This window comes from Temnothorax longispinosus, chromosome 8 (genome assembly GCF_030848805.1).
Source record: "Temnothorax longispinosus isolate EJ_2023e chromosome 8, Tlon_JGU_v1, whole genome shotgun sequence".
Classification (NCBI taxonomy): Eukaryota; Metazoa; Arthropoda; class Insecta; order Hymenoptera; family Formicidae; genus Temnothorax; species Temnothorax longispinosus.
The window spans coordinates 13,485,398-13,512,605 of NC_092365.1; the positions used below are offsets into that span (position 1 = coordinate 13,485,398).

General features: G+C 40.3%; 1 protein-coding gene and 1 pseudogene across 2 annotated transcripts in view; one reads left to right on the forward strand and one right to left on the reverse strand.

The window, feature by feature from the left end:
* LOC139817307 (uncharacterized) overlaps positions 1–27,208 on the reverse strand; it is a 234,041-nt gene that overhangs the window by 56,729 nt on the left and 150,104 nt on the right. Inside the window, exon 2 of one of the 2 annotated variants that reach the window (XM_071785287.1) lies at positions 1,404–1,810. The exons of the other annotated variant lie outside the window; for it this stretch is intronic. Within the exon in view, the coding sequence (XP_071641388.1) occupies positions 1,404–1,810 (407 nt within the window). The remainder of the gene's footprint in view (positions 1–1,403; positions 1,811–27,208) is intronic. 2 annotated transcript variants of the gene reach the window in all.
* Positions 20,524–23,702, forward strand: LOC139817770 (uncharacterized; annotated as a pseudogene).

The following is a 27,208-nucleotide window of genomic DNA, read 5'->3' on the forward strand; positions in this document are numbered from 1 at the left end:
TCCTTTAAAATCATTTACATTTTTCAATTTTGTCCTTAGACTTCCGGCAATCACACAAAATAGATGTAATATCTCATAATAGGGAACTTTCCTCTACTTGTGAAATTATTCATCCGTCTTTTTCAAAAACTAAAACAACAAAATTATTGTATCTCTACAGGGTAACAGTAGTTTATACAATTTCTTTCAAATGTGTTTGGTTTATGTTCATTTCATGTTCTTAATTTTTTGAGTGCTAAAAAGCACGATCGCGCTTCTCATAAGACAAATGAAAAGTGTCATAAGCACGATAACATTTATTAAAATTCGATGTACTTAAGGTAGCTGTCTCGTCAGGGCATGTATTAGATAAAGTTTTCGATTTCGGTTTTTATATCAAATTATATGATCAGCTTTGCAGTCGATTTTTTCTGTGGCTCCTTACCGACTATTTACTCTAGAAAATCGATCTCGAAAATCACAAATTTTGCATTACTTCATACAGAAAAGAAGGCTCTATCACGGTTTCAATCACATATTTTCGTATTTTTCGATTAGATGAAGTGAGAAAAAAACATTGCTTTTTGTACATTAGATTTCGAAGAATCCAATGCAACCATAAAATATATAGGTTACCGGAGATTTCGCTGCTAATTTTTTAGTTTATATTAGTGAAAATGCGGTAATCGAGCAGACATTTTTTGGTCGAGGTGAAATTGGGAAGACTTGGCAACGCTGCTGGCTAATCACTGTAGTAGCAGCTTATGGGGCTCGTCTTTCTTAGCCGAATTGGATAGTGATTGACACCCCTGTCATGCGTTTTGAAACCTTTTCTCAGTAATTGTCAAAATTCAATCGAAAAGGAAATGTAACCTCACTTGTAACCTTTCTCGACGACTCGCATGATCAGCTGATCAAAACGGAGTCAAATGAGAAAAATCACATAATTTGGTAAAAGTAACATACTTTGTCACGTATGAAATTTTACACCATAATTCATAAAATTATTTTTTTCTTAGCAAAAATTGCCTGAAATATATTTCTGAACGTGAAAACCTACAAACAGTCACATGACTAGCACGTAGCGAGACAGCTACCTTAAATACTCTTGTATGTCAGTAAGCTTCCCAATTCTGATGCAATTATTGTCTAATTCTTCATAGTTACAAAAACTTTTCTGACACTTATCAAAATTATTGAAAAGAAAACCGGCATTCAAGAGGTTAAATATTATTTCAACTTTAATAAAACTAAAGTGAATGAGTGAGCGATAGTGCGTGCGTGCGTGTGTGTGCGCGTGCGTGTCGCGTGCGCCTGCGTGTGCGTGTGATTTCATCGGTCAGCTGATCCCTACAGTTAGGAATAATTGGTAAACGTAACTCTGCTCTGTGAGAAATCTAAAATATCAAATTTTTTTCACTTACCTTATTATTTCTTGATGTTTTCTGATACATAATATTACATGAATTTCATTAGTAGCATGCTGTATTTCTGACGCTAATATCTCAAGTTTAGCTGAAGAATAAAATAGCATAACGGTAATCATGACATCCACACCAAAACAGAATACAGTATGTGCAATTCCAAATATTTGCATAACGTAGAGAATAAATTTTTGAAATGATGATTTTGTCGAAAACGGGTACCACATGTCTATGGGAAATTCCAAATGTAAAAATAGAGGAGCGCAAATAACAGTGATTCCTGCTACTATAAAGGAAGTCGCAACAGTTGAAATAAACATGACGTAGCGATTCATGTATTTCTGCAGAACAACTTTTTCGTAACTCTTTGAGACTTTTGCGAACTTCTCGATGCTAATCACCAGATTCTAAAACATATTTAGATAGTTTAACACATGATACACAAATTGAAATAAAACATGAAATAAATATGATTTAATAAAGTAAAATTTTAGAACAGAGGATTCAATTCTAATAATTCTGGCTTTGATAACAAATATTTTAAGTTTTAAAAGATTTTTAGCCACCGCATTGATTATTAAAAATTATTATTAAATTTTATAAAAAAACATACTGTTTAAAGAGTAAAGTAAAGTGTGAAGAGATTGTGTGTGTCGACATCTGTGAGAGTCGTTGATGTATCAGTGATGATAAGATAGAGCACTCATAGATGGCGGCAGTGTTACTGTTACCGAGTTTATCTTTGATGTTATGTGTTTGTCCTTTCTTAAAGAAGGTTTAACTCTGGAATGCATTTGATTGCTTCCTCATGTCGAGAGATAAGCATACAGGACTTTTGTTTTCTTCTAATAATTTCTAATAAGAGATTACAATATTGAAATCTATATGAGGAAGGATTATTCATTACTAATTAATCTCTTTTCTTATTTTGTATGTTATGCAGTTTGTTCTTTTGTACAAAACTTTCTTATACAGCGTATACGTTTATTATAAATAATCCTAAATTGAAATACGATTTAACTTTGAAATATACACAATCTCTTTACCGACGGAACTATGAGTGTATAGTGTTGTTTCCTATTCTATAAATCTAGAGCCTAGGCTCCTACACAAGCTTGTACTTTAAACACATACGCTAAATACATAAAAAATGTTTAAAACTATATGCATTATATTAAACAAAAACTTAACTGCTCAAATTTTAATAATTGAGATAGATAAATAAAATTGATATGAAATTATTTTAATTAGCTAAGTAGTTTTGGAGATATTACATATGTTTAACTAATAAAATCTTATTTTATTTTTCTGTGACTGTTTTGTGAGTTCAAGCAAATGCTAACAAGTCGTATAAAATGAACTTAACCCCTAAATGCGCAAATTTTTCATAACATTTTGTGAGTACTTTTTAAATAAATAATGATTTTTTAGGCTTTCTCAACTAGAAAAAAGAAATAGGAGGGCTAAAGAAAGCTCTTTACAAATGTGCAAAATTCGGTGTTTTCAGTTCGAACTTCATAAGGAAGAGTATACAGAGCATTATAAAGTCATTTTGTAACGTAAGGTGTATTAATTCGATGGGTCATAGAATTTTGACTTTAATAATTTACTACAATAATTATTAAACACCCAACGGTCAATAAGTCAGAATTCAATGACTCATCGAAGTAATGTACCTTACTGTACATGCGTACCAAAAGTTCCAAAATGGCCAATTATCTTAGAAAGTATCGGTTTATTAAAAAAATGTTTTAGATAAAAGTTAGAGGGTTTAAAGGAGACCAATCAATCTTATTAGATTTTTGGTCTAAGACCCGTGTTGGGCCCAATAGCGTTTAAGTTAAATTTTTTAAATATAAATCTTCATTTTTTTCATTGCTTCCTCATAGAGGAAGCTTTGTTTTTATAAACTTTGGACCTGGATATGGACCTTTGATCGCATATAAAGCTAGGTCTAATCAATCAAATTTTAAAGAATTATATATGAAATAGGGGTAGAAAAGACAAAAGAAAAAATTGTTTTTTTAGTTTTTGATGCCAACGTGTTCAGAATGTTCTAAAACGTCAGAAAATCGTAATTTTATAAAATGTCGGTGTGTGTGTATGTGTGTGTGCGTGTGCGTGTGCGTGTGCGTGTGCGTGTGCGTGTGCGTGTGTGTGTGTGTGCGCCAAATTTATCGAAATTTCTATAACTCAAGAACTGATTAATCAAGTCTTAAAGAATTATATATGAAATAGGGATAGAAAAAAATTGAAGAATATAATAGAATTAGAAAAATTGCTAATAATAAAGGGGTTACCGATTTTTATCTAAAAAAAAAACCAAATGATTACTTTAATTTCCGCAAATTTTGAGATATTGAGCTTAATTTTTTTTATGGATAAAGTATCATTAAAGGTAGATTGGTGTTGAATTTGGCAATAATCGGTGAAGAAATTACCGATTTTTGCCTAAAAAGTGTACAAGTTATACATGTAATCTTATGTATAAAACGTATTATTAAAGGAAGGTTGTTTTGAATTTCGCGAAGATTGGTGAAAGGGTTACCAATTTCTGCCTAAAAAATGTATAGGGTAGACCGAGACAAATCGGATTACTAATTAGCACGACAAAACAACTTGTTTGAAACAAAACATTAACGAAAACTGTCTTAAAACTTATATTGATCCGATTCGCTTCGGTCTACCCTAAGTTATTTGATGGATACAGTATCATTTTAAAGAAAGATTGTTATTGAATTTGGCGAGGATCGGTGAAGAAATTACCAATTTCTGCTTAAAAAGTGTATAAGATGTACATGTAATTTTATATAGAGTATCATTAAAGGAAGGTTGTTTTGAATTTTGCGAGGATCGGTGAAAAGGTTACCGATATTTGCGCGAGGATCGGTGAAGGAGTTACCGATTTCTGCTCAAAAAGTTACATATACAAGTTATACATGTAATTTTATATAAAGTATCATTAAAAGAAGGTTGGTATTGAATTTGGCGATAATCGGTAAAAGGGTTCTTTTTGTTCATAAAATTTTGAATTTTTTGAGAAATGTCTGTGGTTGCTCTAACTTCCGTCAATTTGAAGATATCAGGCTATTTATAATTCTATTATATTCTTCAATCCTTTCTATCCTTATTTTGATATATAATTCTTTAAGATTTGATTGATTAAAACCAACTTTACACCCGATTAAAGATCCATATGCGAAGTCCATATATGGACCATGTAGCCTGAAATCCCAAAATCAACATCGATTTGACATTGCGTTGATTGTAAAACCCCACTTGTGCTACTAAGCTAACCCTCTATCAATTCATAAAAAGATTAAAGAACCCCCCTACCAACCATATTTTGGTTCCCGGCCAAATTGTCTGAAATTTTAGTATGTTGTACTGTTTGATTTTCTGATCAAAAGTCTCAATGGGACCCCTAGGTCCCAATCGTCTGAAAATCAATAGTTTTTGAGTTATAGAGCTCGGAAGTCTCGTATTGGCCATTGTTGCGTGGTCTCATTGTGAGTCAAGATACCGCCATTCTTAAACTTCCCTGGGGGAAAAATGGGTTTGGGGGTGGGTTATTTGGGTTTTACATATATATATGTATATATGTGTAATGTATATACACACATACATACATATATATACTCGCAGAAACAAAGAAATATGTTTTTGACAAAACATTTAGTACAGTCAGAAGAGCGATAAATATTTTTAGACACGTCATTAGCAATTCCAGCAATTTTGTTTTCTGATTCATTATTTCGTCACCATCGCCTGCGTTCAGTCACCGTAGCATGAGATACGGTGTCCAGGACCTACGACGTGACGGGGACGTTGCAGGATAGATTTGTAGGCCCCATATGAGTCCGGCCGGCTAAGGCGAGATCGTGGTGGTTCAGCCGGTTAAGGCAAGACCAGGAACGATCCGGCCGGCTAAGGCGAGACCAAGTTGCGGGTAGGTCTAAGACCTTATTCATTTAGGTCTCTGCAGAACTCTTTCTCTCCCCTCTCTCCAGATAGGGATCTTCCCTATATGGCCCCCCCTCCCCTTCCCTCTCCCCATTTCGTCCACCCCCCTCCTTCCTCTTTACGGCACTCTCCCTCCTGTTCCTCCACAGACACCTTCTGGCCCTTTACCTCCTTTTCCCTTCTGCTACGCCTTCGTACATCCTAAACCTACCACCTCTTCGCACCCACGACGTACTTGTCTCACCGCCCCTCCCCGGAGATCTCTTCTATACCACGTTCCCCGCCTCCTGCCACCCGCTTGTATGTGTGCTAGTTTACTTATTCGTTCCTTCATTTCAAGATCCACACACCTATGCGTTTTATGCACCCTGAGTCCCGGACCGCTTCCTGGATACAGCCCGCCCTCGCGACGACCCCCACTCCAACACCACCTCGCCTCCTAACAATTTCCTCGTACCCTCTGTTCCACGTTGTCTTCGTCGTTTGTCCAAGTTCTTAGTCTTTCCTTTTCTTATGTATCCCGGTTTCCGCCGGACCTCCTCATTAGCGCCATACCATACGCAAAAATCCCAATCAGATTACGCCATGCACTATCACACATGGTTTTCTGGCAATTTAAAAATGATTGGATTGTGGTGGCCATAACTCCTTGGCACGACCTCATCGTTTTACCCTGTCTCCCCTCCCCTCCCCGCTTCCTCGTCGTGTCAGCTTCCACGACCGCCCCCCCGTAGTGCCTGCTCTGTCCTTTGCTTTCTTCCCACATTCTCATCCCCACACGTCTTGTAACTTTTTTACCGTTCTTGCAGTGTTTGTTTCCTGTGGGCTATAGCGTTTTAGTGTGTGTGGGAGCTATTTCCAATTCGTTGGCGTCGAGTGTATTTGCTTCGGCTCAGTGTGGCTTATGGGCAAGAGAAGGATGTTTACTTAGTATGAATTACCACGCCTTGCACACAGTACTTTTACAGGTGCTTTCTCCCGTTCCAATTCTATGAAGTTCTGTCTCGAAACATCTTTCTTCCTTATCCTCCGACCCTCGTTCGACTCAGCGGATCACACATCCGTTTGCCGCCCGCATATCAGACTACAACACCATTTCTTATCTTCCCCTTCTGTTTTTCATTCCTTCCTCTCACTTTATGTTTCTTCAATCATTCTCTGTCTTTTCGTCATTCTTCTTGCCCCTTAGAATTTCTGTGACCCCACTACACCTTCATCACTCACCAACAACCTCCGTGGTTTGTTGTGTACTTCACAGCTGTTATCTCATCACTAGATACTCGCAACACTCACGTACTTTATGTTGTTATACTTTGATCTAACTGTCTATCTTCTCTGCGACGTGTCATCAAGTACTCCTTCTCTTTCAATTGACCTTTCGTCCCCCTTCCTGCCTGTGTCTGCTACCCACTGTCTTTCCAATCCTCATCATGCTCTTACGTTACTCCTTTATCACTCCCTGATCCTCTAATTCACATTCTAATCTATCTGTGCCTTATTCTATTTCACTTATGAAGCTTGTGTATTTAGCTGTCCGTGTTGTGACCAAAGCGCGTGTTGTTTTCAGTCTCGTGTTACCTGCATCCTCTTGTCATTACCTTTCTAGAACGTGTGTTTGTGAACCCTGTTGTCTGATGCCCACTGTCCGTTGACGATTGCCTAGTCGACACACCCACCGAACTTGTACCTGCGGTCCCATTCTGACGCACCCCGCGCACTGGGTGCGTTCACGTGCGTACTTCTCGTTTGCATCTGCACGTCACTGTACTGCCCGTCACGACAGTTTGAGGATTAAAGTATACTGTACACACCACAAAGCGTTGTTCTCATTGGCCCAAATTGTACAAGGATATATCCCCCAGACCCATCCAACGTGTTTTTGTCTGTGATGACCGACGTAGCACGATGCCGTACGGTGGTCCGTGTGTAACAGGATACAAACCTCTATGAATAAACAGTCTACTTTCATCATCGCCACAGGACCACACCCCACGTCTGTGTCTGACCACTATCTTACACAACACACCAGTCTCAGACGACATGTCCACACACGAGTGGCAACAATTCGCCGGCCGGAAGTGCCCGTATAGGCCACGATGCCCTATCGCTAAGTGTCTCTACAACTTGTTCTTTCCACAGTCCATCGGGTTTTCTAATACACCGCCAGTTAGTTATGTGTGTAGTACCTAGGAATATCGCCGGTACCTATTTTGCGGGCCAGCATAATGCGCCCTGTCAAAATCGGTCCGTAGCAGCAGCGTGCCCCAAGCTTTCATCTTCTTCGCACTAGTTTTGTTTCCCATATAATAAACAACCAGGTGTGCGTCTTCCCCCTATGGCATAGTATCAGTCTGCGCCATCAACGCCGCGGTAGACTGTCGCCTGGGCCCACGACCTTTGAGCACTACCATAACCGTTTAGATGTTCTCGCGCTATGATGTACACCCCCCACCCCAGATTACTCAACGACGCAACCACCAGCAGCGCCTGGACATTTATTCAGCCCTGTCCCGAACACCGTTGTCGAAACCGAACACACTCACATTCTTGAAAGCTGTGTACATAGGTATCAACGATCTTTAACGGAAATTTCAGGGGAAATATCATCAATCACCACACAGTCGCATCAATCACAATCGGATGGCGACCGTGATGGGGTAGCAGTCTTTACTACCACGCACACTGCATCTTGCTCCTAACAAAATAGCCCACTTCGATAGTTTCAGCACAAACCTAGCAGTCAAAATAACGACGCGCTGGCTGACACCACCTAAGATCGTCGTAATAGCGCCGTGGTGCACTTCGTCCTCGACGCCCCGCATACATTACCGCCCGGACCCACGTATAGTCAATGTGATTGGTGACAGCGGATTTCAAATAAGACAAAGAAGCACGTTGGAGAACATTTAGTCGTAAAAACACATTGGACGGTTTGTGCCAATCGTCCCCCCCTACTATTGCAACCAACGACCCTTGCTGTAGCTATATTGTTGCAGCATGCTTGATTATATTCCGTCTTGTTTCACGGTGATGACTGTAAGACAATGTATCTGTATCTATCACCTACACACACAGTACCAGTATAGTGTCCTCCTCTAGTAACATAGTTACTACTATACTTAATATTAGCCGTCAGTAGCGGGTGTTCCTAGGTCGGTGGTAGTCTCCACTCGGGACGCTGGTTTCCAAGGGACACGGACGTGGAGGTCAAGCGAGACAAGCATCTTTAAGGTCAACAAAACAGCAAAAATAGTATTTTATTTGGGGCGAGCACATCCGCTGCCTTTTGTGCCTACGGCATATGTATGTTTGCGACAGCGTGCTCTTGGGCGCGTCGACTTCGTGAGGCTGCTTGGAATATGATAAAAAATAATAATGTGATAATGCACGGTTAAATTCAATTTGGGCGGATTAGGCCTTCCTGTTGGCACTAAGGATGCGTATCGACTACTGCGGATTCCCGACTTGATTGTTATTCGAGGTTCCGTATTAGAGCACCCAAGGCTGAGTGGTAACGGGAGTGTGGTCAGTAGGTCAGCACGGTTGACTCGCTCGGGGGCGTCACGCGGCCCACCCACCTCTAGGACAAAAGATGTATCGGCCCGCCAGGAAAGCTCGCCATGATCACCCCCGTTGAACGCCTCCTTTGGTTCGTCTATTGACGCGCGATCATGGTGGAGGGGCGGTAGCCTCTGGTCCTGCGTCGAAGGAGGCGGTCAACAACCGACCGTTCCTCCGCCGGGCTAGTGCGCACGCACTATGACTCGCGCCCCCCCCGTGTGTCAGGTGGCAGGAGGCCAGTCATGATCCCAGACGAGTGTCTCATAGTTAATTTCTTGCGCACGAACAGCGGTATCTCTCTATTGATGGACAGCTGCCACGGACGATATTTAGCGTTCACATTGGTCCAACTCCACGGCTGATCCTAGGTTAACCCTTGAACCGCTTCACTGCGCACCTGGTCAATTCCGCTTAGCGTATTGATGGGTTCTTATATCGGTGCGACTAGGACGGCCCGGTGGCCGATCCAGCCTTTGGGTACGAAAGTGTCCAGGCTAGCTGTGCGGAGCTCCACCGACGTATCCATGCACGGCACCCAAAAACCAGCAAACACAGTCTTGTTTCAGCTACCTTTTCTCTGAGGATACATTGCGTGATCCCTCTAGCCATCCTTCCACCTCTCTCGGCGAGTTTCATCAGTTTACCTGTAATTCCCGACCTCTTCGAGATCCCTCCCTTGGCCTTCGTCTACGCCCCGGAGTTAGCGCTGACCTTTAGCCTCTCTAGAACTTGTCTGTAATGTTCCAAGTTTGTTGATCCCCCAGGCTCGTCTACTCATTTTGAGTCTCTGACTCGACCTGTAGTTTCGGGGCCTCGTGAACGTGCGGAGATCACACCTCATAATAACTTTCACAATTGGCCGCAGGTCCCGGACTCGGCCACTATGTCGCCTCGAGCGTTCCCTTCTCTTGTACAGCGTGACGTGGAGGCCACCATGCTCAGAGCACGACTGTCTACGCGGGACCTGCAAGCAGACTTGCCGGAAGATCACCCTCGGTAGCAGGGGAGCCGCGACTTGCCCGAGGGTGGCGCACGGGTCTACCAACCGGATTGGAGCTAAAGGGGTGAGAGTTGAACGCAAGATTGGCTTGACGACGGATGGCAAAGATCCAATACACAAGCTGCAGGGAAACGTTCGCGACGCACGCGATAATTATCTGCGAGGGGCGAGGGGAGGACGGGATGAGATTCTAACACTCGGAAGACGGCAACATATAAAGAGACTGGGGTTGAATAATTTACTGCCAGTCTCCTCCATGCGCATCCTCAATGGCACTCTGGGAGGGCATTGCGCGGCCGAGTATTGAAAGCGGCTAGGATTTGGCACTGTCTGAGTCTCTGTGCGAGGCTCGGCTGATCTCGTACAAGTGGCTACTCGAACCCGCTACTCTATAACGGCGAGATTAAAGGGTACGTGAGTCAATGGCGACGCGCTCAGCGACTGGCGAGCCAGCCGTACGAAGTGCTTTAGGATTACGTTCATCGCCAGCGTGTGTAGCCCGCTTGCGGCATTGATGCAATAAGGGAGATGAGAAGCCGTCCGAGCCTGGAACGCGCATCCCATGATCCGATCTCGGAGAAACAAGCGGCACATAAACAAACCTACAATTTAACGTATCAGATTCTTAGTCCTGATGTTGGAATCACTTTAACATCTTTCAAGAAACCTCCGAAACGATATGCGACACAAACCATGGTCAATACTTCTATGACTTCCGAGCTCTAACTAATAAAAGTTAGTGATGTTGGAGACCAGTAGGTCCCGATGAGTAGAATGAGTTGTAACGCAGGTGAAAATCAACGACGACAATCATACTAAAATTTTAGACCAATTCAGCGGCTATACGGGCTTCTGGCGACGGAAAGATCTAAATATTTATATGGTTGGATAGTGGGGGGGTACCTTTAGAATAAAAAAGAGTATGACAAATTAAAAAACTTGCTTTTCTCATCATTACAATGTACCCATTGCCTCCTATTTCTTTAGCTCATAAGAAGCTTGCCTAGAGGAACCTCAAACTACTAAAATAGCTAAGGAACTTAGCATTGAATAACAATACACAGCCTTCCTCAGAGACGCCCCCCCGAGACCCCACAATTACTCCCCCCGGGACCGCCGACCCCACCTTCCCCCCACAAACCAGAGGAGCAATTGTACCGCCCAATCGGTAATACGCGCCGTCGCTTATAAGAGAGAGAGACCGTTTTCTCACAGTAGTAAAAACCATCCAGTCCCCCAAAAAACACTAACCCCAAGGGAGGAAACGTGTCAAACACTAAGGAGTCAAAACCTTAATGTCTAATATAGGAGAGCCACGAAAACACACCCCGGGTCGTCTCAAAAACATTATACATGTGTTTTGCAGAACAAACGTAAGGAACGAAACCAAACAACAACAGGTAGACGAGGAGTTGGCCGGAAACCCCACGGATTTTGATTTGCTTAATACTTTTTGAGGTATTAAAAAAGCTATTAACTTCTTTAATATTTAGCTTACAATATCTCAATAATTGTTTATCGATAGGAAAACTGGTACAGGACTTTTTGACTTGATTTGATTTCAAGAATATGCTGTTGCAATAAAATGTTTTATACAAAAGTTGTAGGGTACTAAGTTACCCATTATGTTGTGATATTGGTTTGACCTTGAACAATCTTGGGAAAGTTACAAGGTTACAAGAATATGACATAAAACATAGGGTTTCTCATTTAAAGAACTCAATCTGATCTTACAATTAATGTGACTTTTCCAAGATCGTTCAAGGTCAAACTAATATCACCACATAATGAATAACTTGATACCCTACAACTTTTGTATAAAACATTTCTTCCGAAAAGTCATCTTTCCGAAATAATCCTGTTTCCCGACCTTTTTGTTACACCCTGTATAACCACAGTAAATAATTCTTATTAATTAAAGTGTAAAAAAATGTAAAGTCTTTAATAATTCTTATTCAAGTTGGTAATAATTTATGCAAGTCTCCAAATAACTTCAACAAAAAATTTTAATGTAATCTAGCTATTAAATAATAATCAAATTGAGAATTTTTTTACTTTTGTTTATCCATTATCTATAAGTTTACAATGTACAAAACAACTTATATTTCTGTGATTGTCTTTTGTATTTTAAATATAAGGAGAATTGGTGAAAATGCTTTTATAATAAATAAATAACATTTTTTTGTTCATAAAGAATACTTGTTTTTTGCTAATCATATCTTTATCATAATTTATTTTTATATAATTATATCAAAGATATTATTAAATATCAAAGGAACCCGCACAAAACATAGGGATTAGCCCTTGGTTAAATTGTCTAGTTTTCACATATGTTGTAGCTTATAACCTCCTGATCAAAAAATGTAATAGGCTCAAAGTTAAATCATAGACAGTTTTTGAGCTACAGCCATCTAAAGTGTTGAATTTTAGCATTATTTCAGTGATATTCTAAAATTCTAAATTAATCTTTTTTTGTTATAAACCGAGAAAAATTTTACATGATATGCACTTAGTTGATATATATTATAGTATTTGATATGTTTATAAATGTATCTGTGTTTTTTATATGTACGTGTGTGTATGTGTGTGTGAAGAAGGGGCTGGAAGAAGTAAGTGCTTATAACTATTAGGAAAAAATACAAGTAACATAAGCTTTATTTTACACGTTTACATGGGTACACTCGAGCATACACATACACACATATATACGCGCACATACAACTACATACGCATATACGTCCCAGATAGCCAAACCTGAGCAGCAGATTCCAAGCAGAGTTTGCATTAAATTTTTGGTATCAGAAAGGCAACAAATTGCACGCGGAAACTGCTCTATCAGACGATGTTGTCAAACTGTAGCCAGAAATGTGACAGAGCCTGCTGACAGGCAATGTGAGCAGATTGGCAGCAGAAACCGCGCAGAGCCTGCACACATACTTGGCAGCAGATTGACAACAAAGATCGAACAGAGCCTACGCGCATGACTTGAGAACAAAGTGGCAGCAAAAACCGAACAGATCCTTTCCGTGATAGTTTGCAACGACGCTACTAAGCGGCGCATAATGGTAAGACTAACTCGTAAGTAAATTTCAGTTGAGGGCTAATATAAGCAGGCTTCCTGCGAAGCAAAATCATGACATCCGCGAGACATATCTTTGTCAGCAATACAACGCAAGACTCAATCAAAAATGCTGCAATGATATAGATATGCAAAATAATATTTTCCAAAGTAAGATGTAGTAAAGTATATTGTGTGTAATGTATATTTTTCAAATATTAAAAAAATATTTTAAACGTGAAACAATTATTGCTGATTGGGTTAAACATATTTTATTTTTCAAAGCAAAATTTCTGATAGAAAGATTTTACAAATATTATTGTATATATTTATCTGTACAAAATTACCTTTTTTAAAAAAAAGGTAAAGAAAGGCGCCAAGTACACGCATAGTAGTGTATATGTTGTTACCTCGAAAAAAAAACAGTGGTAGTATTATACCTTAAAAAAATCTAAGTAACAAGTGGTAGACGAAATCTTTGTATCTTGAAAAATCTCGAAAAAACCTAAACAGTAGTATCTTTACCTCAAAAAAAAAAAAAAAAACAAAGTAGTAGTATTATACCTCGAAAAAACCTAAGTAACAAGTGGTGGACGTAATCTTTGTATCTCCAAAAATCTCGAAAAAACCTAAGCAGTATTATTTTTATTTCCAAAAAATTATTACTCAAGTGATACACATCACAAAATTACGTTACCTTATCAAAAAATGAGTCGCGCTTCAAGTGATCTATTATTACAATTACAAAAAAGAAATGATATCTCTCTTTAAATTACAGCGCCAATTACAGAGAACATATATTTTTCGAGATACAAAGATTACGTCTACCACTTGTTACTTAGGTTTTTTCGAGGTATAATATTACTACTGCTTTTCTTCGATTAGAATAAAAAATTGAATCATGAAGAATTACACAGAGGTAACAGTACAAAATACAAATATTTTATTAAAATATTTAAACCCAACAAGGGAATACAAGGTATTTAAATACAAAGTTTATATATGTATTTTAAAAGATTTAATCGCACCGCAAAGAATTACAGAGGTAACAGTACAAAAAATAAAAATATTTTATTAAAATACATAAATTTTTCTTGTCAAAAAACTTGGCGCTGCTAGACCTCAAAATTTGGTCAACCTGGTGTGTATGTGCGAGCGAGTGGGTGTGGGCGATGTGTGTGTGTGTGTGTGTGTGTGTGTGTGTGTGGTGTGTGTGTGTGTGTGTGTGTGTGTGTGACGGTGAATAATACGGCTTATTACTAAGTATAGGATAAGTTAAGATAAGTTTAGATTTTTAAAGCGATTAAAATTAAGTATAGAATAAGTATAGAATAAGTAATATCTACATTTGTAAAAGGTCTCTCTCTCTCTCTCTCTCTCTCTCTCTCTCTCTCTCTCTCTCTCTCTCTCTCTCTCTCTCTCCCTCTCTCTCTCTCTAGCAGCGCCAAGTTTTTTGACAAGAAAAATTTATGTATTTTAATAAAATATTTTTATTTTTGTACTGTTACCTCTGTAATTCTTTGCGATGCGATTAAATCTTTTAAAATACATATATAAACTTTGTATTTAAATACCTTGTATTCCCTTGTTGGGTTTAAATATTTTAATAAAATATTTGTATTTTGTACTGTTACCTCTGTGTAATTCTTCATGATTCAATTTTTTATTCTAATCGAAGAAAAGCAGTAGTAATATTATACCTCGAAAAAACCTAAGTAACAAGTGGTAGACGTAATCTTTGTATCTCGAAAAATATATGTTCTCTGTAATTGGCGCTGTAATTTAAAAAGAGATATCATTTCTTTTTTGTAATTGTAATAATAGATCACTTGAAGCGCGACTCATTTTTTGATAAGGTAACGTAATTTTGTGATGTGTATCACTTGAGTAATAATTTTTTGGAAATAAAAATAATACTGCTTAGGTTTTTTCGAGATTTTTGGAGATACAAAGATTACGTCCACCACTTGTTACTTAGGTTTTTTCGAGGTATAATACTACTACTTTGTTTTTTTTTTTTTTTTTTTTTTTTTGAGGTAAAGATACTACTGTTTAGGTTTTTTTGAGATTTTTCAAGATACAAAGATTTCGTCTACCACTTGTTACTTAGATTTTTTTAAGGTATAATACTACCACTGTTTTTTTTTTCGAGGTAACAACATATACACTACTATGCGTGTACTTGGCGCCTTTCTTTACCTTTTTTTTAAAAAAGGTAATTTTGTACAGATATCACGCTTTTTGTAGTATTACGCATTGTATAAAACAATATGTACAGGGTGTTATTTCGAGGTATAATACTACCACTTTGTTTTCTTCGAGGTAACAACATAATACATATATACTACTATGCGTGTACTTGGCGCATCTTTTTACCTTTTTTTGAAAAAGGTAATTTTGTACGGATATCACGCCTTTTTGTAGTGTCATATAAGACGTCGGCATTAGAAGTAGATAGAAGAAGAAGTATCTTAATAAAAAATTTTCACATTTGGACTTTGCGTCGCAATATCTCCGCTCGTAGGGCACGGAGCGGGATATTATAAGAGAAACCCCCCCCCCTAATTGGACCCCAAGCTATCGATCACCCTACTTAGAACTTGATCCGTTCACTCGTTATTGAGATCTCAACATCTCGGGTACTCGCAACCCGTCGCGTCGCGTAAAAGAGTCACGGTCGGTCTCGCTCCGCGTGTATGTACTTGGCGCGAGACACTACCGTGTCTCTTGATTCTGCCGCTAGGGAATTTTTAAGTCGATTCTTATGAATCAAGCTTGAATTCGATGTCTAGGTGTCCCAGGTTGCCGATGACGAGGTTCACATATAGTGCGCTTCATAGTTTTCGGTATCCAGGTGTATTAATACCTTGAATTCGATGTCCACGTGTTCCAGGTTGCTGATGTCGGGTTCCAGATAGTGCGCTCTATAGTTTTCGGTGTCCAGGTATAATAATACATTGAATTCGATGTCTAGGTGTCCCACGTTTCCGATGACAAGGTCCACATAGTGCGCTCCGTAGTTTTCGGTGTCTACGTGTATTAATACTTCGAATTTGATATCTACGTGTCCTACATTCAGATTTAAAGTTATTAATACACCTAGACACCAAAAACTACAAAGCGCACTATGTGGACCTCGTCATCGGCAACCTGGGACACGTAGACATCGAATTCGAGGTATTATTACATCTAGACACCGAAAACTACGGAGCGCGCTATCTGGACCTCGTCATCAGCAACCTGAGACACCTAGACATCAATTTCAAGACATTAATACACGTAGACACCAACTACGGAGCGCACTATGTGGACCTCGTCATCGGCAACCTGGGACACCTAGACATCGAATTCAAGGTATTAATACACGTAGACACCGAAAACTACGGAGCTCACTATCTAGACATTGTCATCGGCAACCTGGGACACCTAGACATTGCATTCAACTTATTATTACACCTGGACACCGAAAACTACGAAGCGCACTATGTGGACCTCGTCATCGCCAACCTGGGACACCTAGACATCGAATTCAACGTACGATTACACTTGGACACCGAAAACTATGAAGCGCACTATCTGGATCCCGTCATCAGCAACCTGGGACACGTGGACATCAAATTCATGGTATTAATACACGTAGACACCAAAAACTACGGAGCGCACTATGTGGACCTCGTCATCGGCAACCTAGGACACCTAGACATCGAATTCAACGTACGATTACACCTGGACACCGAAAACTATGAAGCGCACTATCTGGATCCCGTCATCGGCAACCTGGGACACGTGGACATCGAATTCAAGATATTAATACACGTAGACACCGAAAACTACGGAGCGCACTATGTGGACCTCGTCATCGGCAACCTGGGACACGTAGACATCGAATTCAACGTATGATTACACCTGGACACCGAAAACTATGAAGCGCACTATCTGGATCCCGTCATCGGCAACCTGGGACACGTAAACATCGAATTCAAGGTATTAATACACGTAGACACCGAAAACTACGGAGCGCACTATGAGGACCTTGTCATCGGCAACCTGGGACACCTAGACATCGAATTCAACATACGATTACACCTGGACACCGAAAACTATGAAGCGCACTATCTGGATTCCGTCATCGGCAACCTGGTACACGTGGACATCGAATTCAAGATATTAATACACGTAGACACCGAAAACTACGGAGCGCACTATGTGGACCTCGTCATCGGCAACCTGGGACACCTAGACATCGAATTCAACGTACAATTACACATGGACACCGAAAACAATGAAGCGCACTATCTGGATCCCGTCATCGGCAACCTGGGACACGTGGACATCGAATTCAAGGTATTAATACACGTAGACACCGAAAACTACGGAGCGCACTATGTGGACCTCGTCATCGGCAACCTGGGACACGTAGACATCGAATTCAACGTATTATTACACCTGGACACCGAAAACTATAAAGCGCACTATCTGGACCTTGTCATCGGCAACCTGGGATACCTAGACATCGAATTCAAGCTTGATTCATAAGAATCGACTTAAAAATTCCCTAGCGGCACTTTCTGCCAAGCGTAGAGAACCTTCTTTTCCGTTGACTTAATATATATTATATCAAGCTTGATTCATAAGAATCGACTTAAAAATTCCCTAGCGGCACTTTCTGCCAAGCGTAGAGAACCTTCTTTTCCGTTGACTCAATATATATATACAGGGTGTCCGAAAAATCGCCTACTCCACTTCGGGAGGTGATTCCGGACCCAAAAACAAGCAAAAAAGTTCATACAAACATAGGTCCGGAAATGAGCCGTTTCCGAGTTATAGCCACTTTTATGTTCAAAAATCGTAAATTTTTATTTTCAATTTTTTTTAATTACAATTACCAAATTCTCTCAAGTTTCTGTATACATTTCGAAAAGACGCTATTCCCGGTACATTTCGATTTGGAAAAGACTGGATGTCTAATCTTCTTGCCTCGGCAGCATTACTTTGAGCAAGACCATACATAAGATGCATATCAGCTAATTCATTAAAACTTAAACGATCCATTGATGAATACGGAAAGATTAGATACAACCTAAAAGTAAGATGTTGTTAAATAATAATTTGAAACTTATTGAAAAGTCGTGATTTACTTACTGATTTTGAATAGGCGTGAAAACAACTGATTTCAAGTAGCCGTGAATACAACTGATTTTGAATAGCCGTGAAAACAACTGATTTTGAATAGCCGTGAAAACAACTGATTTTAAGTAGCCGTGAAAACAACTAATTTCTTTTAAAAATAATGTAATCGTATTTACAAATATTGAAAAATTAAAAAAAAATAAAAAAATTAAAATTAAAAATATTTAAAAATAAAAATTTTTAATTTAAAAAATAATTAAGAAAGAGTGATGCCAAGCGGATTTTAAATTACGATTTTTGAACATAAAAGTGGCTATAACTCGGAAACGGCTCATTTCCGGACCTATGTTTGTATGAACTTTTTTGCTTGTTTTTGGGTCCCGAATCACCTCCCGAAGTGGAGTATGCGATTTTTCGGACACCCTGTATATTACCTAATTTACCTAAATAGAAATCTTCCTCCTGACCGATAAGTCTATCGACCTAATTTCGAAATACGCGCGCGATATCGAAACTGGCGATACCTGCGCCGCCAGTGTCGAAAAAGTGAAAGTGACGTTCTCTGTTTGTTACATGTATGTTATAAAGAGCGGTCGACGTAGACGACGACGACGACGACGACGACGTATCTTAATAAAAAATTTTCACATTTGGACTTTGCGTCGCAATATCTCCGCTCGTAGGGCACGTAGCAGAATATTATGAGAGAAACCCCCCCCCCCCCTAATTGGACCCCAAGCTATCGATCAAGCCTACTTAGAACTTGATCCGTTCACTCGTTATCGAGATCTCAACATCTCGGGTACTCGCAACCCGTCGCGTCGCGTAAAAGAGTCACGGTCGGTCTCGCTCCGCGTGTACTTGGCGCGAGACACTACCGTGTCTCTTGATTTGCAATCTTTTAAAAATATTTTTGAAAATATTTTTCTGACATAGTCTGGCGGACATAGAAACATTTAAAAAATATTTTTGTAAATTATTTTAATCTTCCTAAAAAATATTTAAAAAATATTTTGTGCTGTATGAGTATGAACAAAGTCTGCTCGGTTTTTGCTGCCAATCTGTTCTCAGGTCGAGCGCGCAGGCTCTGCTCGGTTTTTGCTGCCAGGTTATGTATGCAGGCTCTGCGCGGTTTCTGTTGGCAATCTGCTTACATTGCCTGTCAGCAGGTTCTGTCGACAGAACACGAGCTTAATGCGGACACAGATGGCTATGGTTTTGGTGTGGGATTTTGATAAAATTTGCTGCCAATCTGCGCGCATTCTGCTAACATTTTACTATCTGGGGTAATATTGTAGTTCCCTCGCCTCTCACGTTTAGGGTGCTTTATTTACGTGAGACCCCTCGCCTCTTACGTTCGGGGTGCTTTATTAACGTGAGTCCCCTCACCTTCCACGTTCGGAATGCTTTATTAACGTGAGTCCTCTCACCTCTCACGTTCGGGGTGTTTTATTAACGTGAGTCCTCTCGCCTTTCACGTTTGGGGTGCTAGATTTCTGTTTTATTCTAGTAATCCATAACTTGTATGTTAACATTAAGGGTCTTCTGGGTCTGCTCTATGTATTGCATCCATTGTTATATATAACAGATTGCTTTGAGGATATTTGACATATGGCTGAAGACGTGCATAACCCAAATACCATAGTACACTCGCAACGTATGCACATGTATTAAGCGTTCTTGCTCCAGATTGACAAGTACAATAGTATCCGCTTATAATGTTTTCGTCTTCTTTCGTTATATCATTTTAATTGAAATATGCTATAAAAATTAACTTGCTGATTTGTAGAATGACGAAGTTTAGAATAAACCCTGATTCTTATAAGATTATTTTCATTCAATAATGTATCAATCTGTAGTTCATCATCTCCGTCTCTTTGCAGCTTATCTTGTACTAGCTGGTTACCCGGACTTCGCCTCGGAGGACATATGTAATAAGACACGCAAATAGTCTTTCTCTCTCTCTCTTCCTTCCTCTCCCTCTCCCTCTTCCTCTCCCTCTCCCTCTCCCTCTCTCTCTCCCTCTCTCTCCTCTCCCTCTCCCTCTCCCTCTCCCTCTCTCTCTCCCTCTCTCTCTCTCTCTCTCTCTCTCTCTCTCTCTCTCTGTCAAGAAGCAGACGTGTGAAACATCGCTCCGTAAAAGTGTTAATTTTTGAGTGGTTTATAAGTGAAGGAGAGCGTTAAAAAGTTGTGTAACGAATATCTGCATAGACCGGAGGTAGCCATGAGTGTTATCTAGCCGGAATATGTTGATACATAGACACGAGAACTGCATTTCGTACAGAGGTCATCGAAGCCTCGTACGACAGGTAGACATCGGCTGCAAACACAAAACGCGGACGTGTGAAAGTGACGTGTTAAAGTGACGAGTCAATTAACTGTCTCTGCCGAATGCCGATATTAGCAGAATGAACGAGGAATACGCCGAGTATCGATGCTCGGCATGTAAGAAGGCGATAAAAACGGAGGTGTGTGACGTTGCACGATGTGCACGTCACAGTCTTCGCCACTCAAACCTTTATATTGCGCGCGTACTGCCTAGTTTGTAGTTTTCAGGAGGAAGAGACCGGGAGGCCCGTTTTGGGCAGCGTGGCGCCATCCGCCGGCGCCGGTGCGGCGAAGCGCTCCGATCTAGGGGGCCGCGAGTTGATCCCGCGAGAAGCCGCGGAAATGATCCCGGCACTGTTGGGTCGATCACGAGCGTGGACTGACGTACGGCGAGAGCCTTCCCGTTGCGTCGGGAATAAGCGAGGGCGGCGGCCCTAGGAGTTACGTTGTGAAGGAAGGAAGGACGAGATGTAAACGACCAGCAATCCCGGACCTCAGGTATCGGGGAACAGCGGGGCGAATTGTCGTGTACCGTTTTGCGTTAATTTTTGAGAGAAACGCGTAGGTTTGCTTGAGAGTTTCCTTACCTATGCGCCATTGCCGTGAATTCCTTGCCGGGATTATCGCCTTTCCGTTTCGTTTCTACGGGTAAGACATAGCCCGCCCGCTGACTCCCCGTAAGAATACCGAAGGGGCGTCCGTTTCCTCCCGACTCGACCGGTGTGGTATGAGATTTTGCGTGTAATCGAGTAACGACGAGCGACCGCGTGGCACCGGTCGCGCGTCATGAGTGTGGCGCGTGTTGCGAGATCAAACCTCGCAGATCGGCTCAACAGTCATTAGAGTTAAATTACCGTTTCGAGTATTTCAAGATTACCGTTTATGATTATCGCGTCTATCGATTTGGGTGTAAGATATCTGCGTTTCCATTAGAGTTAGTTTCGAGTATTTTGCGATCTGAGTCGTGCGTGTCTTCCACGCGTACGGTCATTCTGGGGCGTGCCGGCTTCCTTATACGTTAATTACCGCGCCCGGTACGGGAAGTGTGAGGCGTCGGGGTAGCGGATCTGGAGTAAGCCAGATAAGGTGACCGAAAAACGGCCGCAAATTCCGTTCAGAGATTTAGAGTATGATGTACTTCGGCCGAGAGTATTACGCGCCCCGGGGTGAGTCGGGCGTGAGTATCACGTGCTTGCGACGTGTACCGTTCGTTCTGCGAGAAACCTTTGTTTTGCGTGTATTGTTCCTTGAGAGAGAAACTTTTATTTTGCGTGTATCGTTCTTTTCGCGAGAAATATTCCGTTTGCGTGCGTTGTTCATTGTGCGACCAATATTCCGTCTTCGAGTTCTCTATTTCGCGCGTATCGTCCTGTCAGGGATATTAATTGGCGGCGTATAGTAATAGCGAATCTTCTGTCCTTACGCGTATTAATTGTCCGGCGAATAATATTTATTCGAGACACTTGGAGCGGACCCGCGTTGAAGGAGCGCGTGATCAAGCGTGACTCCCGTGGAGTAAACACGATCGCGCGTTCTCGTAAATATATCACCTCGCGTTCTGTGCCGACGCAGTTACGGGCCCCAAATAATGTATTAATCCGGTCGGGATTCTCCCTGGTGTTATTATACGTGATATCATGACCTTCTAATATACTTTGCGTTGTGATCTTATATTATATTAGTTATGAATGAATTTTTTTGTGTATTTCGATGCCGCCTAACCACAGCCAAACTCCTCTAAACTCGGCCATCCGCTGAACCCCGACCTTTGACCGACTAAACTGAGCAGCTGTCGCGACCGGCCGGAGCCCGTGAGAGTATTGCGAGTAATTCAAGTATTGAGAGTAACTGAGAGTGTTTAGCGTTTCGAGACAAAGGTGGTGTGGCCTTCTCCACACCTGGCGCCCAACAATTTTGCGTGTAGTTTTTTTGAGTTTTGAAGGGCTCTGCCACCCGGTCTAGATTTAGGTCGTCCTACCGTCGCGCCGAACAGCTCCGCGACCGAAGAGACGTCGCAGGTGATAGCATGTAAGTCCTGTGCTAAGCTTTTCTACCATCCAGGTTGTGTATCTAAGCACAAAATTTATGATAGAAACCGCGAATTGGTGTCGTGTCCTGGCCCATTCGAAAAGTTCATTATTAGTGATGGTGATAAAGTAGTTGATATAAATAAAACAGCGGCATTGACAGTAAGAACAACGGGACCTGCAAAAATGAGTCCGGCGACAAGCAGCGGGAATAAAGTAGCAGGCATGAGTGGAGCAGGGGATATCGATAGAAAAATAGATATGCTTGTAAGAACAGTGAAAAAATTAAAAGATGAGGCAGCATGTAAAAAGGAGATCAAGTCAATAATAAAAGAAATAGTCCGTGAGGAGATGGAAGGCATTAAACAGGAATTAGAAGAATTAAGAAAAATGTGGGTGCAAGGGGCATATGGACCATCTGATGGTGGAACGTCAAGAAAATATAGCGACGTGATTAAAGACAGGAAGGAGGAAAATATCTTGATTATAAAACCTAAAGTACAACAAGAGAGTGAAATTACGAAGAAAATAATTAAAGATAAAATTGATATAACCAAGATAGAAATAGGAATCACTAAATTAAGAAAAGGAGGTAAAGGGACAGTGATCTTAGGATGTGAGACGGAAGAAGAGAAAGAAAAGCTAAAGGCGACGGTACAAGCGGCAATGGGTGAGGAGGTCAAGGTCTCGGAGCCACAGAAGAGGAAACCTAAGATTAAAATAATTAATGTTGGTGGAGAGGAAATGAAAATGGAGGATGATGAATTGTTAGATATAATCAAGAAGCAGAATAGAATTGGTGAGGAATGCTGTATGCACTTAGTGAAGAAAATTTTAAGAGGAAAAAATAAGGATATTGAACAAGGATCCGTAATAATCGAAGTGGATGAAACCACTCATAAATCACTAATAAACAGAGGAAAGATAAATTTAGGATGGCGAAAGTGTCCGATCTTTAATTACATTAGTGTTAGAAGATGTTTTAAATGCTGGGGATATTATCATATTGCCAAGAATTGCACGAGACAGAAAACATGCTATAAATGTGCAGGAAATCATAAAGCGGACGAATGTACAACGGCAAAGAAGAGGTGTGTAAACTGTACCTTTAAGAATCAGACATACAACTTGAAGATAAATGTTGAACACGAGGCGCTGGATTCGGAATGTCCGACATTTAAGAAAGTATTGGGGGAAAAGAAAAAAGAGCCGGCTGGGAAGATACAATATAGCAACCACAGGAAGAAGCTGACTTACTCTGGTATACGAAGGCACAAGGCTGTCTGGCGCAGAAGGATGAAATTCGACATCAGGTTATGAAAAGGGTGAATCCTGAGATTCGAGAATTATCCGAGACTAGATTGACTATAGAATGTGATGATAGTGAGGTCAAAGCGTTTGATACAATAGATAGAGTAAGACTAGTGGAAAAATTATATCAGTTTTGTACCGGGGTATATTGTACCGGGGTATAGTATAGTTAGATGTGATGTTAAAAATAGAAATACAGAAGGAGTAATGTTATATGTTAGGGATGATATTAAATTTAGGATAGGTAATAAGAAAAAGATAGTGTCAAACTGTTGGTGTGTGGTGGTAGAATTGCGAAAGAATTTGTCTAAATGTGTGACAGCAGTAGAGTATCATTTGCCGAGTGAGTCAAATGGCGATTTTGTGAGATTTCTGGAGGATACGGTTGAAGATTTAATAATAAAGTATGACTGTATAGTAATAGGTGACTTTAATATAGGTATAGTCGAGCGATGATAAAATTAATTTTTTCGAATAAGAAATTAACGGGACAAGTAAATGAGTAACCTATAATAACGGACCATGCATGGCTAAAAGTTTAATTTAATATGAATAAAAAGAGAAATAAATATAAAGAATTTAACATCGATAATGTAGATTTTGACAGGGTAGAACATTTATGTGATAGGATAGAAATAGTAGAAAATGTGAGTATGCGAAAGAAACAAGTGAATGAGAAACATAAAATAACGGACCAATGGCTTAAAGTAGGATTTAATATGAATAAAAAGAGAGATAAATATAAAGAAGTTAATTGTACCTTATGTAGAAGATTTAATTTAATGAAAAACGTGTACCTCATGTAGAGGACTTAATTTAAGGAAAAACCGAGTTATGTAAATAGCCGAGAAGGCTAATAAAGCTCAATCAATCAATCCCTCTCCCTCTCCTTACGTTATTAACTTAAAAACTATTGGACCGAATTTTTACCACAAGTATATAAAATAGGGGTAGAATTTTCCGGGGAGTGCTCTAGAGTGTAGTTTTTCGTTACCGATTTTCTGGAAACCAATTTTTTTTTAATTCTTAAGGGTGGTGTATGTTTGTTAGTTTGTATTAAAACCATATAAAATAGGGGTAGAATTTTCCGGAGAGTGCTATAGAGTGTATAGTTTTTCGTTATCTATTTTCTGGAAACCGATTTTTTTAATTTTTTTAATGTCACCACCCGTAAGAATTAAAAAAATCAGTTTCCAGAAAATCGGTAACGAAAAACTACACACTCTATAGCACTCCCGGAAAATTCTACCCCTATTTTATATACTTGTGATAAAAATTCGGTCTAATAGTTTTTAAGTTAAAAACGCACAAACATACACCACCTGTAAGGATTTTATATATTAGTATAGATGTATCCTGGAGCTAGATTATCCTGATAAATACCTACTGTTAGACTTCGTAGGTAATCTATATCAAGCCGCGGAAAATCGAGTACTTGATTATTTAATCTTTCTTACTGATTGTGAGTATATCTAGCTAGCAGCAGATTATCAATTATCAATGTCTAATCGTATGCTTGTACTACATTTGCTGTTCGTTGTAACATCTCTTTAGCAGTTTCAACAGTGGCTCCTTGCATATGAATAAGGGGATGATATTTGGTAATAATTGCTCCAGCGATTCTATAATAATCATCAATATGCCTTGCATTTATTAAACGTATGTTCAAAGATTGCAAAAATCGTTCGGAGATGTCCATTTCTCGCCTCAACTATCTATCTATTTTTTGTTACAAGTTTTGTATCGTTTGGATCTTCCATTGTGAGCTGACGCTGCCCACGTTCAAGTAAAGCATTTTATAGTTAATTCCCAAATGCTGAAGAAGCGGTATAACGTCTGTTCGGGGGGGGGGGGTGTGAGTCGCCCCGGATTCGCGAATGTTCTATGGCGTGGAAACTCTCAAAAGACCAGAAGGACCGTTCCCTCACAAGATGAAATGCAATGCAAAACGAGCAAACGATTATTATAAGCGACTCACCGTTTCGTTGCCCGTTTTGTAGCGGGGTTCTCTCTCTCTCTCCTTTCTCCGGTCTCGTCCTTTTGGTGGCTGGCGAGATCTTAGGCGTGCAAGCGTGCAGCAAACGGAGAAGCAATGCAAGCAAGAGAGCGGCAGGCAGGCAGGCAGAGCACAACAAAATCGTCGTTTGCAAGCGACACGAGATGTGATGTGAAAGCACGACGGTCAACTGCTCCGATCGGGTCGGAAACTTTGGCGAGCGTTACTCCGATCGTGTCCGTCGTGATTTGCGTTTTGACTCGACTCTCTCTGATACGTGATTGAGTGCTCCGGCACTCTTCGGCTCGCGCACCTGCGAAGTACAAGTACCAATCGGCAAGTACGGCAAGTACCGGAGCGAGTACCAATCTCCCAAATAATTAGGCGGGCCACTCGCAGGCGGGCAGCACGAGTCGGGTGAGTCGCGCGAGTATTTACCGCGGTCCGCCAACGTTTCGCGCGAGTCATCGAACTCGTGATCGATCGTATCGATGGTACTACTCGCCGTAGTACCCGCTTGATTTAGTATGGTTAAAGCGATCAATGACAAATATGCAACTTAATCCTACGTAAGCTAACATCAACTATATACAACTTAATGATACGGGATCTAAATGACTATATACAGGCGAGCGCCGAACAACGTCCCTATATATCCTCTATCTATCAAAAAAAGTCTCCATTTTGAAACCAGTTAGATTAGGCTTGTGCATCTCTCACAAATTTATTTCGAAGAACTGCAGCATCATTATTGTAATGATCTGAAAAATATGGCCCTAATATAGTTAAAATATATCCATCCGTCGCTACAATTAATGTTGGCTTTAATAGGTGTCTACCTTTATGCATAGAATAAAACTGTCTTAATGCACGAAAATTACTGCTTTTGTGAATGTACGCGTAAGTTGCATCACATATACAATAGCTCTTGGTATATTAGGTTGTTCATTATACAGTTCATTAGTGAAAGGTGTTATGGTTGGCGCTCGTTTGCATATAATTGTAATATAGTGGTTTGTCGCATGTATATAATATTGATATGGTTGTTGATTCGCGTATGTTCGTTGTAGACGAAGAGCTGGCTACATAAAAATGCAAGGTATAAGGTACATGAAATATTTATAGCTAGAGAGGTTCCATTAGCACTCCCGAACACTGAGTGACCAGTCTGCCTGCGCGCTTAGGAAGATTAAGGCGGGGGTGGACGGTCAAAAATGACAAATTTTACAAGAAAAAAAATGATAAAGCTCAGGGATAAAAATTATAGGAATGTTAAGTATTTGTTGCTACGAAACGCGGAAAATTATTGGCAGACGATTTCGTAGAAGAGAAAGGGCCGGCAGACTGCAACAAAGCGGCGTTAACTTTTGTGAAAAAAAAATAATAAGGTACATGATTAAAAATTATTGGTAATAATTACTAAACTGTTAA